Genomic DNA, 14,684 nt, shown 5'->3' with positions numbered 1-14,684 from the left:
ACAGCATCTGAATACTGCGATTATTAATAGTCAGCTAACAGTAATGTCTTCAGTCTAGACCAATCACAACAGTCAGAATCAATGGCCCTTTGGCCAGCCGTGTCACAGCACATCTACCAGGCAGCAAGCAGGCTTGCACAAGCTGGTCTTCCCCTTAAGTCTGTGGCCTGAGCTTGGAGGAACTGAAGGACAGGAGAGCCACAAAGAAATACCTGACGTCCTTCAGTAAGGATCAGTTGGGGTTTATAATCATTAGATAGGGTTTGAAGGGTAGTGAGGATCCAAGAACCAAGATGAGGAAAGGGAAAGGAGGGCATTTCCACAAATGCAAAACCAGCCACAATTGTAAAATGGTATGATTACAGATGTACACAGACTTACAACACGGCTGAACCCCAAACCCACAACTCGGTCTCCTTAAATATACAGAGAGACAGCCCCACGAGGGAAAAATGGTGCTAAGGCTTCAACCTGCTTAAGAAGAAGTGCACAGATGCATACACTTGAGGGTATGTATTTAAATAGACACGTACCCAAAAATAAGACAGGCAGAAAAGGGGAAGACAGACCCGGTCCCACCCTTTAGTTTAAAACAAGAACAACCTAGGAGCATAATATGGACATTCTGGGTTCTGATTTTGCAGGAACTTTCCCTGTATGAGGCCAGAGAGCTCTCACAAGGCAGGCTGGGAGCAAAGAGGAGCTACAGTTAAAGAGCATCCCTAGCACAGTAGGGATGGGTCACATTGAGCAAGTAGCACGGGGAGTCATTCAGTGAGCAAGAATCACTACTCTCTTCCAGTCTTAATACTTGCCCACCCAGAAAGTCATTTCTAGGCTTTTCAGAAACTAGTAGGCTTTTCCTGGGCGAAGAAGACCCTCCTTCTGTCAGACTTCACTTTTCTCAGCAACAAGATAATCAGAACAGGCTCCTTCTCAGAGTGCGATGTTCAAGTCCTCGGGTTCAACATCAGGTACATCTTACCTCTGGGGCATCAGGTCAGCGAGACCTATTTTCAAACACTGACTTCACTGCCAGCAACTATTTATCACTGCTATAATAGCCTTGTCAACAAGAGTACCTTCTTTTGGAAGCCACTGGCCACCTTTCCCCTGGTCTCCTAGCTAAATACATACTTTCACCACGTTGTTGATGACCAGTTCCAAATAAACCACTGGTTAACCATCTTGTATCTTCCCAAACCAAAGAAGTCATAAGTGGCTAATTTCCCAGGATGAGCAGCGAGGGTCATCCCGGGTACCAATCCAGGGTCTACAGTATGACCCAGGTGAACCCTGAAAGGATGCCAAAGCACAGGCCACATTTCCAGAGGATTATGATCTCAAGCAAAACTATCTTAAAGAAACTGCAGCCTGCCTTTCAAGATCCAACTAGAAGTAATATGGAGGCAAACCGTGTACCCTGATAACACATTTGATTATTACTCTGTCATACTCAGTTCCATCATGGACTCCAAGGTCTTTGTCATCATGCTGGATAAAGCTAAAATCTCACGGCAGAAAAGTCTTCTTGTCCATACACTTGAAAAAATTAAATGCTAAGACTGGTGAATAAAGGAGTGATAAGTGAGCAAAATGGGACCTGGACAATGAAGGAACCGAGGCAATTCTTGTACAGCCAAGGAGTCTGAAAGTAAATTTGACCTACCACGACTGGCTCTCCCCAGGCACATGTTGTCTGGAGTTAACACCTCTTGCTTGATGGCAAAGTAGTCTGTCTGCAAGGTGTCTGTCTGGAGAGGGTCCTGGAGAATGACAGAAGGGTAGTCGTTCTCATACTTGAGGGACAGGAGTTCTTCCGAGCTGATGGGATGCAGCGTCTGATAGGACTCTGTGATGAAGCTGGGCTCTGAGAACTCTGAGGGAGGAACACACTGAGCATGCTCGATACCATAGCCTAGAAAAGGAGAATGTTTACAGTTGGAGACACTGGGACCTGAGAGAAGCCATTCTTACTCCTTATCAAGCCCCGCTCCCCCCATGTGATGTGAGCTGACTCCCTTGAAGGAGGTAAAGAGTACATCAGAAGGACTTGGGTTCAACCTTGATGCACAACTTGCTACCTGCAGCCCTTGATAAGGTACCTTCCCTTTGGCCTTAATTTACTGCTCTGTGAAATAAAGCTGGTTAAGTGTTCCTCAGAGTACTGTGATGAAGAGTAAAGGAGGCTGTGTGTATAGGCACAACGGCTACAACATTCCTGGCACTCTGGATAAACTCCAGATATGTGCTGAATGTACCTGTTGCCATTAGAATAAAAACTGTAATAAGCCAGAAGATGAAAAAATATATATACACCACACCTCTTTAACACTACCTTTGAAGTCAGGGCCATCAGAGAAGCCAATGACACTGTTTTTCTCTGGATACCTCTATAGTGTACTAAGCTATCATGCACTTTAAAAATAAAGTTTCATTCTCTGTAACAGAATATGATGCTACACGGTCCACGCAGGGAATCAAGAATGATCCCATAGCAAATCCAATCATCTTTAATAATAGGTAAGCAAAGCATGTAGGCCAAAATCACATCTCTCCCAGTCTCTTACACACATGGGACTAAATAAGATCAAAATATGCCCAGGGTATATTCCTTCCCACTGGCAGGAACTTTGTAGGCTGGTAAACACACATAGACTTAGTGATGTACTATGTGACAAGTCATAAATTAAGTAACAAAAAGCAGAATATAATTAAAAATATATTGCTTTCAATAGTTATTATTGAAGCATCTGGGATCAACTAAGCCAGGGAGTCTTTCCAAGATCCCTATCATAAAAAGACAGAGGCAGAGTGGACAATAGCACTTACTGATGAAGTAATCCGAGGTGTAACAGGATTCTGGGTAGGTAGGGTTGGCTCCATTAACCTGATATGGTTTCACATCCTCTGTAAGAAACAAACCAGGGAGTAAAATGAAGATAACACGCAAGTGACATGTGACCTACAAGGTTCTTAAACACAAGGACCCCAATAACCTCAACTGCTTTTTTCTAGGAAGTCTGTAAGCACACTACAGGAGCGGGGGCTTGGTTGTCTGGATGGAGCCTTATCTCAGGATGACATCACTAAAGTACGGCTGAGCTTAACATAGCAGCAGCTGTGAAACGGGATTGGTCCATTTATCTTGGGAGGAGACCCAGTGGGCCATCACTGAGGGTTGAGAGAACAGGCATCCCTATTGGGTGGTGTCTTGCTGTTTCCCTTCAGAGAACTGAATCTTCAGGCTCAAGTGTGGGGATGTCTCAAGGACCATGATCAGCACCTAACACTCAAACCGGTCGACTAAAACCCATTTCAGAACACACTCTAGCCTTCAGGCCAGTGGGTATTTGTATCCTCCACATTTTGCAGATTATCTGGATTGTTTTTGTCCTTTTGAATTCTGCTTTTCTCATTGTTCTCAGAATTCAAGTTCAGGCCCAGACAAGAAGCAGGACTCTGGTAAGATGACGCCACTCAGTGAACTGTGAGGACTTATGTAAAGTAACAGAAGCCATCATGTCCACACTGCCTAGATGCCAACTTCATTAGGACCCAGGAAGAAATAAAGTGTAGTGGAGAGCCGACCTTTTGCGGTGGGGCTCGGGGTCCTCTGCTACCCCAGAATCAAACGCAGTAGCTGTCGACGCTCTACAGAGCCTGACTGCATTTCTTTGCAAAGATCAGTCATCAAGAGAGACTGCTGATACGGGTTTTTCCTCAGGTACCTGCTAGCCTGCTGAGAGCAAAGGCTGATGGGAAAACAAGTTTATGCCTGCACTCAAAAAAAGTTCCCAGTTGAGATAAAATGATTACACACTGCTTGAGCGGCTTATCAGATTCAAACATCCCCTGCACCTTTGGCCTCCAGCTCCACCCCAAGCAGCTATGCTCTCTGGCTGTCATGCTGCTCTGTTAGATCACAGAAGGGACGCTGTCCTACGCACAAACATCCCTGTCATCCCTTCAGAAACGGGAATCCATAGCCTGACAGTTTTATTGCCTCAAGCAATGGGACACTGGCTGGGATGACTGCTGGGATGATGGGACTTGCCTCCTCACACAGACTCCATTACACCCTGCTTCACTTCAAATCCCTGAGAGTGCTCCCCTGCATGAACACTGTCAACAGTCTAATCCTGTCTCCGTGATAGAGTTTCCTCGGAGCGAGTGAGCGCACAGTATCACAGCAAGAGCACTGGGTGAGAAGTGAAACGAAAACAGACTTGGAAGTAAGTAAAATTTAAAGGGTTGATCACTGATTGTGGCTAATTTCAAGAGAAAATATATTTGGCAGCACTTTGGAATCAAGGATATGAACCGACCATGATCAGTCTCTGACAGACCGAGACTACCCCCAGCTCTGGGTACATCCACTGCAGGAATTCATTTTGAGTTCACAGAAGCATCATATTGACAGACTATGTTTGGTTTCATGGTCTGGTGCAACCTGCTGTTGTGTTCAGAAGGCAGAAGTTAAACCGGTGCTGCAAAGAGTCTACCACATCTTTCCTTATCCTCTTATGAACAGGTCAATTATGTCAGTGCCTAGGGGTCTGCACCAGTACACTTCCTACAGCTGTTGTCCAGTCCTGAGTAGCAGCAGCCACAGGAAGAGCTACCAAGTCCTTAACTGTGTTCATCCATGGATCAGTTTCGACAAGAAGCTGAGGTGGAAGAAGGCATACCACATTCATATGCCAGGAGGATTGGAACCTAGGTCTCTAGAGTGAGGTGTTCTCTTAAACAAAGGAAGGTCTTACATGGAATGAGCTGTGTGCCCTGCCCCCAGAGGCTGTGCCTAGAGATTGAGGCTGGTGACCACAGGGAAAGGGTGGGCCTGGTTACAGAGGGCAGCAGGCTTCTAGGCTTACAGTCAGCTGTAGGGCACTGCTGACTGCTGGTAACTGCAATTTATTTTAAGAAGAAATTTAGACAAATAAGCACAGAAACACCCAAGTTTGCCGCCCGCTGCTGTTGCTATACTCAGCCGGAGCTACGGGACATGAGTCACTTGGTCCAAAAAGGTTAGAAGAGGCCAGGCCAGTAGAGGAGGCTGTGTCATTACAAGGTTGTAACACCACGTCCTGATATAACCCTAGCTTTGGCTCCAAATGTAAAAGGTATTCTACGCTGCCATAATCCCAAGCCAGTGACTGGCAGAGAAACTTGTCTTGCTAATGGGCTTGGGAAAGCTGTACTCTCCTGTTACCAGAGAGAATACACCATAGACCAACGGTGTATATGTCAAAGGTTCCAGAGCAGGTGAAACACCTGTTTTATATATCCAGATTTATTTAAGTTCAGACACTATTTATTCAAATAACATATGGGCCTAAGAAAATAACATGAATTGTATACAAGATGCTAGAGAAGTACAATCTTATTAAAAAAATAAAATAAAATAAAATATGAACTCCTAAGGCAGAGAAGAAAATAAGCCAACATGTATTGAGCTTGAGCCAAACACAACCCCACGTACTGTCTACACCATGGCTGAACACCCACAGGCAACAACAGCAAGAGCATCCCACTGCTGGGCCAGCCTTCCTCCTACTCTTAGAGAAACTCCCCCCAATGCCCCTCCCCATTTGCACACATTTACCTTTCTGCAGGATCTCTAGATGCTCCCACAGGATATCCCCAACAAAGTCTGGAGCCAGCTCGAGGAAGCATTCTTTACCCAGGGCACACAGTGCTGCTCCACTCATACAGAACTTCTGGAAGTCCACACCCTTCAGGCTGAACTCATTCACAGCCCACATCACCCAATCCCGGACATGGGTTTCTGTCCACTGCCGGGGGTCTGAAAAGAGAGGCCAAGTGAGGATGTAGTAGGTCAGGCTGGGAGAAGGCAGGGAAGGGGCGAAGCAGAGCTGAGGATCTAGTTACTCTCACATCTAGGGAGCAGCATCTTGTCCAGCACCTCTCAGATTCTTCTCCCCTCATCTAGCACCCCACTTTCCCACTTCCTCAGCTAGGAGGAGCTAAAATCAGCCAACAGCAATTCCCTGCTTTTTTTTTAGGCCAAGATTTCCATTGATCTCCCCTCTCACCCTTATTCTCATTAAAAAAATATTAAAAGCCCACAGAAAAGGGACTATGCCTTCTTTAATGGCAATAATAGCAATGGAAAGTGTTTTCCACAAATTGCACATGCCTCTTTCTGCTCTCAACTCTGCAATACACTTGAGGTTTGCAATACTCAATTATTTTTATCTTAGCCACTCAGGTTTTATAATAATCACAGCAATTAGTAATGGTAAGTCATTCAAGTATCATTATTTGTGACCACAGGGCCAGCTTTGAGTAGCAGTGAAGACCTGTAATCTTTATGAACATGACCTAAGGTTTGACAGAGCTGTACCTGCCAACGACACCAAAAGGAATCAGGTGGCAGCAGGCTTCTATGTCCACATAAATGATACCTGAACCACAAGTAACTGCATGAGATGCTGGGGACACTCAGGGCTCAGAAGTCACTATGCTCTGCATTTGGGTCCACAAAGGATGCTTGGGGCTGTGGTCCACCGAGGTTTTGGGTAAAGTTGTAAACAGAAGATGTAAAAAAAAAAATGTGCAGATGTATTCTAAGAATCTAAACAACACTTTGGTCTGGCCATGCTGGAAGTCTTTTATTTACAGTCAGACGAGGTGTTATTTATAGACAGTTTTCCTTCAACTTTCTTAACAACAACAACAACATCAACACAAAACAAAGCAAAATAAAAACAAGACCCAGCTTGCCTATTCATGACTGTCCAGGAAATGTTCTAGGGACAGCTGACAATTCACAGCTCACTTCTTTATGATAACTCCAGACTCTTCCCATTCTCAGAAAACCCTTTTAGCTAGGAACAGGCAAAGCACAAGCATAGTTTGCCAAGTACATGAAAGAGAACAGAACATAATTACAAAGCACCACAGCTCCCTGGGTGCATCCATGGTCACCCATCGTGACTCTAAAATAAACTTTCCCAAACTTGTCTGCTAGTTGGAATTGTTTGGGAAATTTACAAAACAAAGGTGTCAGCAGCTGTTAAGATAATATGAATTGGTTCTCATCTAGGCCTTATCCCAGAAGTTCTCAAAGATCCAGAGATGCTGATGTGCAGACAGGTCAGGAAACACTGTCCTGCGCTCACTGGCAATGAAAAGCTGAGAAAGAGTGGAGCATCAGTCCCTGTGTGTCATGGATGTCTGCACTTGCCCATCACAGCCGATTCCACTGCTGCTGGTCTAAGCCAGCCTCGCTACAGAAGAGCAAATGAGCCATTCCAAAAAGGATCCAGTCTTCGTGGTCCTTTCTCCTACGATCAAAAGTATATACCTTTGGGGATTCCCAGTCGTTGCTGTTCTTTTGTGAAACCACTGAAAGTAGCTTTCAATGCTTGGGACATCATCTCTTTGCTGCTCGGAGTTAACAGCGGGACATCTGCACATTCCATGTCTGTAAGGAAAAACAAGGCAGCATATGAAAAACAAAACCCGCATAGGTAACTAACCACTCATGAAGAATGAAAGAGTGTGAATGAGCCAGAGAATGCAAGCTGAGAAAGAACTGTGTTCACCACAGTCTTCATCACAGCAGGTAAAACTGAAGGAGTTTTCCACAATATACTAGGGAGGCCTCTTTGAAAAAAGAACCAACCCCATGTCCTGCTTACAACACTCTGAATCCTGGTGAACAAACATGCTTATTCTTCCTTCTGATTTCCACCACCCATACCCCTGCCCCATTTATCCATCTTCTTCACTGAAACCATTTGTGCTACTACGCATTTTCGGTTACCTATAGAAAGAAGGAACGATATTATTCGTGCAACCAAGAATTACTTAGTGCCTGCAATGTGCAGGGGATGGGAAGAGAACAGAAAGAGCCCTGGCCGAGACAGTGGATTGTGAGCCTTGCAGTGGATTCAGGCATTAAAGATCTACAGACAAGAACGTTCACATACAGTGCCAAGAGGACTTCAAAAGAGAAGGCACATGCTAGCCAAGAACAGGAACTGCTCCAGAGGACAGGAAAGCCTTGACTCTGGCAGAGGGACGGTGAGATCTGATGAGCACTCAGAAACTAGAGAAGACGACTACACTCTTGTCCTAGCTGTTCTCAGAGTGTGGTGTCCCAAGCAGACATGTCAGCCTCACCTGGAAATGAGCAGATACAAATTTTCAGTTTTGCTGGAGGCCTGCATTGGATCAGAGCACATGGGTCAGCTTTTCAACCCAAAAATCCAGTGGGCAGCCCTCATCTTAAGCTACACCATTCTTGGCACAGCATAAATGGAGGTATGGAAAAGATAACCTCCTTGCTTAGCGTTACACCAAGAGTCTTGTTTGTTTGTTTTGGTTTTGTTTTCATTTTGTTTGGGGTTTTAGGCTATTGTGAATGGAATTATTTCCCTGATTTCCTCCCCAGTGCCTTTGTCTCTGGTATATAAAAAGACAACTGACTTTTTATATTATATTATATTATATTAGCTGGTTAGGGATTTTCTATTTGCATCCACTGTCATATAGCCTGTAAAAAGGAATACTTAGACTTCTTTTCCTATGTGTATGCCTTTTACTTCCTTTTTATGCTCTAATGCCACTTTGAGCACTATACTACATAGTAGTAGAGACAATGCTACCATTCACCTTCCTTGAATGACATAGAGAAAGCCAGCTGAAACTGGGCTGGAAGCTCCCCTCCAGCTAGTCTTCACAGCCCTAGAGAGTGCTATGCAGACTCTTGGAGGAAAGGCAGGAATGCTCTCACACAGCTGAGAACCCTACAAACTCCAAGAGCTCAGCTAGCAGACAAGACCTGCTTACTTGGGCAACACTGGCACCGCCGTTACAGAGTAGCCAACTGCTCTCTGTTGTTGAGGCCCACTCCACAGGACAGAATCCATGCCTGGTATATTAAGCCCTGTCAAAAATTCAGGGGTAACTAAATACTGTTGCTTACTTAAACCAGCATAGCATCAAACTGCCTTCTAATTATTTATATTTATATGCATCAACAAATGCTAATACCATCCCTGATCAGAGAAGGCTCTTCTGCAGTAATGGTGGTAAATGAGGTGCAGGCAACAAAGTAGGAGGGGAAGCAGAAATAACGGAAGAGCTAGAATAGAACAAACAGAGAAGCGTTACAAAAGGCACAGCCATCTCAAACACACAGCAGCTGTGGATGCCCGCACTGGCTTGTCACAAAAATAAGCTCCCCAAGGCCCAGTGTGGCTGTGAGAGGCTCAGGCCCTGCCCTACACTGTGAACTATTCGCTAAGTGACAGATTCAGGGAGATGGGTGTCCTTGTTTTAGCTGTGTACTCAGTGGTGACCCCACCAGGCTCCAATGGATAAACTACTAAGCCAAAAGTCACACAGATGGCCCTGATTAAACTAATTGAGTCACCCAGTCAAAAACAAAAGTCATGTCTAGGAAAGAAACTTAGGGGGGAACTGACAGGAACAGTAGGAAGAGAAGAGAAGAACAATCAGAATACACACGCACACACAAACGAACACATACACACACACACACATACATACATATATGAAATTTTCACAGAACAAACTTTCTAAACTTACAGAAAAGGGAAGAAATAAAACCCTATAACACATAAAAGACAAAATAATAGATGAGCGATCATCGGCTGAATCAGAGTGAACGGGAGGTGAGCTGTCTGCTGTGAGGCTGGGGTCAGTGGAACCATCAAACAGGTCACCTTTCCTGAGGAAAACAGAAAGCTGCTCTCCTTTAACCAGAGGAATGTCCTCGCTGCACTGTTCCCCAGGAGACTGCCTTGGCTGGTGTGTAGAGAGAGGTCTAGGTGAATATAAGTAGCTGCCGGGTCACCTTTAAGAAAGTGGTAGCATTTGTTTGCCTGGGAGACAACAGGGTTTGACTACATAAGTGGCAATGCTGGTAAGACAGGCAGCAAGCATCCAGTGCACACAGGAAGTCCCAATGTATGATTTATGTGGATGGCAAAGAACAGTGAGGTATCAAATCCTGAAGACCTGCCGGTATCACCAGAGCCCACACGGTTAGACCCTCCCACACTTGCAGGCCCTGGTTCCCAGTATGGGTACATACACAGGGCCAACATCAAGCGTCTTCTGGACTCATCTGGGGTCAATCTCTCCCCAGAGCTAATCCCACCTAGCTTTTCTGTGACTTTTTGAAGTGACTACCTTCACTGCCCTGAATTTTAGAAGCCTGAACTGTCAATGTACCACATGCAGAAATTGGTGTTAAGATGACTAAGTTGCAGAAGAGAATACTACCTAAGTTCCTCAGCTAGCGTGTTCCGAGCCTTGGCTGGAAGTTAGGGAGGAAGGGAGGGAAGGGAGGGAGGGAGGGAAGGGAGGGAAAATTCCTGAACATATATAAGGAAAATAATGAAAATTGGTGTCCTCTAAGAAAAGGAGCTAATATATTGCCTCTGAATGCCAAAATGAACAGACCCATCACTGCATGACAGAGCACAGCCTCCAACCACACTACCAGGGAGCAGCCAAGTAAGTGTCTGGGCCAGCCTAAGAAGATGGCTCGCTGGGGCTGCTCTCCCAGTCCCTGCCAAAGACAAGAAATCTCAAGTCCCCCACAGTGTTTGCATTGCCCTGGGACATTCCAAACAAGTTCTAATGGAAGGAAACATCAACATGCCCTCCAGGAAGGCTGACAAGATGGTGGGAAACCCCAGATTTTGGAGTAATAAATAAATAAATAAAACAAGTTTGGGGAAGTGATGGTTGCTGATTATATAACATCCAGCCCTTCAAACAATGGCATAATAATCAAATGGGTCGCTAAGAAATGCATCAATGCTCTCAGCTTGCCTTTACTTCATCAAACTAGGAGTGTCTTAGGGATCTAGAATGTCTCTTCCTTCAGAGCATTACCGTGGAGAAAGAAGCCCTCAGGCTAAGCAGGGAGCTTGCCTTAGGAGCAGAGCGAACTCCACCATCCTCAGATGCTGTGCTCACACACAATCGGTCAACAATTGTTTTTGTGAATTCAGTATTTCTCCATTGAATCAACTCTGTTCTCTCCCATCCAACGTAAATTCAGGAACTTGAATTGTAGGGGTTTTCCTTTGTGCCTTTGTTCCCTCCCTTAGATTAAAAACTCCATGAAAAGAACTTTCCTGATAGTGGAAATTGGCTGGAGCCACGTGTGGAAAAATGTAGGCCAAGCCTAATGGAGTGTTGGTAAGGCTACTATAAACTGAGCCTGGGATGGATTTGGCGGGGTGGCCCCACATCATTACCTTCCTCTACGCATGCAAGTTGGGACAACGTGAAGCCCTCTTGAGATGATAGCCAAGCAAGGACAGCAGCAGAGAGCATGGGAAGGAGGATTCCCTGGGGCTGACTTTCAACCCCAGCTCTCTGGAGTCTTGTATGGTCAGCAGTGCTAAGCGGATATATTTCTATGCTGGTTTCTGCTTCCTGTCAGGGCAGCAAGCATTTCCATATTCTCACGTGCTTTCTCTCATGGAAGCACCTGGAGCTGCTTTGACTTGCCCACCTCTATGTTACCTCTAAAAGTCTACATGCAGCCACTTGGCTATGCCCCTGTTGTAGAGAGCCCTGTGTGTTGGGTCTCCTGGGAAGATCTCTCAAGTCAGCTAGAAGAAACTATTCCCACACTTGAGACACTTGTGTTGGGCTGTGAGCTCTAGCAAAGGACACTGTCATTGTCCTTGGAACCAAAGGCTGCAAAAAAAGGAAAGTCAGAACTTTTCTGAATTGGTAAAGCTCAAGATTTAAGCTTTTAGAAATATCATGCCCTTTGTTTACATATGAGAACAGCTGGCTGGGATTGTTTTTTCAGTGCAGTGGACATTTCATTTAAAAATGATCAATAATCATGCTCCAAAGTGGATATATTAAGCTTGTTACTTTAAAGTCCAATGCGAAAGGCCCCTTGGTATCTGTGATTGTGTATGTTCTGGTAATTATTCATATCAATGACGATGATGACGGTGATGGTGATGATGATGGTGACGATGTTGGTGGTGATGAAATCATTAAGTATGTGGAGACCCTATCATGGCTTAGACAAGCAGACATCAGTGGATGTTCCTAAATTTACCTTGTTACTTTCTATAACATCATTACAGAGAGCTCCTAATCTTAGCAGCATCTGCCCATTAATCAGTGCCTCTATGGACATTAACTAACCTGCATTTCTTAGAAACCTACTGATATTACCTCTGTGGTAATACCTACGACATCTTACATTCAAATAAAAAGGTGTCTCCAAATGCAGAGAACCTAACTTGAGATAGAGTATGCCAATCACCTGGAGACCCTCAATATGGTACATGGAAATTGGAGTCATGTATTAGACTTCTGTCTGCTGATTTTTCCTTATGACCCTACCTCTACAATAGCATTTATAGGCCTTAACCTAGATTTCTGAGAAGACAGTGGTAGAGAAGCCACTGGGAGGAAAAAAAATCAAAAAAACAAAAATAAACAAACAAACAAACAAAAATAACCATTCCAAGATGCAGCACGTAGCAGCAGGCAGGCCAGCTCTCTGGGAATCTAGAGGCTTGCTGGGGCAGCAGCTTTCTGAATGCAGAGAAACACCTGCCTGTGTTTCAGTGTGACCCACCCCTTACAACCCCACACCTTTTCAAGTGAAATGTAAAACAAGTGTTTCTATTCTATTTGTGTGTCAGTCAAAGTTAAGGGCTGTTAGGTTTCCAGGAACCCTTCAAAGGTGTCTCATGTGTCTTGTCTACCATTCTTTGGGGTTCTCTGAAACAGAATTGCTCATACCAGCCATGTTACAAAGAACATGACTGCAGTAGCTTTTGCTCAGGAGGATGTTCAAGGCTTAGAGTCTTTCAAGTTCTTTCTCCTGTTGTTCTCAACAAATGATGTAGAAAAAAACCCCACAGCATCTGGAACCCACTGGTAAGACAGTGAGGGACAAACACCAAAGACAAGAAATCCCAGATGAACACCCAGTGTCCTATGGACGCTACTCTGGGACAAAGTCTGTACATGGCAATGCTGCCTGCCAGTCCTGTGTTGGGTACGGCCATACAGTCACAGAGTAAAATGAAGTAACTAGGGCCAGAAGATAGCCTTCCACTTCTGGAATTCCAGGGTCTTCCTGCTCAACTCCACTACCAATGGGAACAGACTGTATAAATATAATTAAGAGAAGTAAAACATTTCAGAGCTGAGACAAGATTTTTCATGTTTTTGTTTGAAAATTATATAAATTTGAGATATTTAAGCACAGAATTATTCCTAGGCTGTGCATTTCATATAGATAACCCCCAGAGATAGGATTGGAAACTGTCTGCATCATCTACTGCAAGCCTTTTCTTTTCCTGGGACAAAGGTAAGACCTCCTTCCTTCCATACCAAACCAGCACAGGGGTTAAACAACAACCTGGCTCCTCCCCTGTCTGTGCCCACTCCTGAGTCACCCTAATGGGTCACTGTACATATACTAAGACTAATTAGGTACACAAAGACTTGCCAACCTTTTCTCAGCGTAAACAGAAACCGAGAAGAACTCTTCTGGCTTACAGAGAGAAGAAAAGGAAGGCCCAAAGGCAGAGATGGTGTCCTAAAGACAAGGAAAGAAGGGGATGAGAGACATGCATGGGGCTGGGCTGCCTTCTTTATCCAAATCTGTAGACTCTGCTCTCACGTTCCCCATTAGGCAACCCAAGCTATAGATAACTCACCTACCCAATTCATCTCCCAAAGGAATTCTGTTAGCCAGCCACTCTATCGCTGGGTTTTACAGTTTTCATCTGATAATTCTCACACATCATAGTGTAATGAACTATTTCATCCATCTCTCTCCCTCCTCTCTGTAGCACATACAAAGAGGGGGGGGAGGGGAATAAAGCTAATCCAAGCAACATGCTATTTCACCTACTAATATTTTATTGTCTTGAGGGTTTTAGATAAATGTATGAGAGCTTAAGAGACAGATATACCTTATGCCAAAGTAAATGGCGTTTAAAATGATATTGCCTGGCATCTACATCAAGTACTACATTCATTTTCTGGCCCACTTGAACAACAAAACTCTGTCAAGACAAGAGCACTCTGATCTAGAAATTGGCCCGGGGAGGGCAGAGAGAGATGGCTTCAGATTAGGAGGACTGAAAGCCAACCTGAGCCTTCCCTGCCTTACGTGCGGGCGGAAGTTACCGTTCTGCTTCCTAATGGCTCGAGGCCTTGTGAACTTTCACCTGCAACTAAGTCCACCCAAGGAAAGGCTGCCATTCTGACAAAAACCAAAAGGGCAGTTTCAAAGGAGGGGCCATGGTCAAGTTGCCTGAAACAAGCCCCAGTGTGGGAGAACAACTCAAGGAGAAAACTGGCTGTGGCTAGAGGAGCTGAACGCCCTGGCTGTTGGAACTTGTCGCTGGCTTCTAAAAGCTTATTCCCCCCCAAAAAGTGGCCAACCACGCAAAAAAGAATGGGGACTCAAAACCAGTGAGCACTGCCCTGTCTCACCCTTGGACAGCAGAACAGAAGCAGTCATGGGGAACTATACCTTCCACTTCGCTCTTAAGCCACTAACAAGTTCTTGAACCCTGGCAGACAAGAGCTCCAGCCCAGGGGCAGTTACCCAGAGGCAAGTTAACGCAGAGTTCATCAGCAGGCCTGGCTCAGGTTTCATTAAAGAAGTGATGTGA

At 44.9% G+C, this 14,684-nt stretch overlaps 1 protein-coding gene across 2 annotated transcripts in view; it reads right to left on the bottom strand.

The window, feature by feature from the left end:
* Nucleotides 1–14,684, bottom strand: part of Ets1 (ETS proto-oncogene 1, transcription factor) — a 120,995-nt gene that overhangs the window by 21,367 nt on the left and 84,944 nt on the right. For both annotated transcript variants that reach the window (XM_029481151.1, XM_021172498.2), the window contains 4 exons: nucleotides 7,334–7,453; nucleotides 5,609–5,809; nucleotides 2,833–2,910; nucleotides 1,670–1,918 (listed from right to left, as the gene is read on the bottom strand). In XM_029481151.1, coding sequence (XP_029337011.1) covers nucleotides 1,670–1,918; nucleotides 2,833–2,910; nucleotides 5,609–5,809; nucleotides 7,334–7,453 — 648 coding nt within the window. The remainder of the gene's footprint in view (nucleotides 1–1,669; nucleotides 1,919–2,832; nucleotides 2,911–5,608; nucleotides 5,810–7,333; nucleotides 7,454–14,684) is intronic.

Source organism: Mus caroli, chromosome 9 (genome assembly GCF_900094665.2).
Source record: "Mus caroli chromosome 9, CAROLI_EIJ_v1.1, whole genome shotgun sequence".
Lineage (NCBI taxonomy): Eukaryota > Metazoa > Chordata > Mammalia > Rodentia > Muridae > Mus > Mus caroli.
This window is presented reverse-complemented; position numbering and strand designations above follow the sequence as displayed.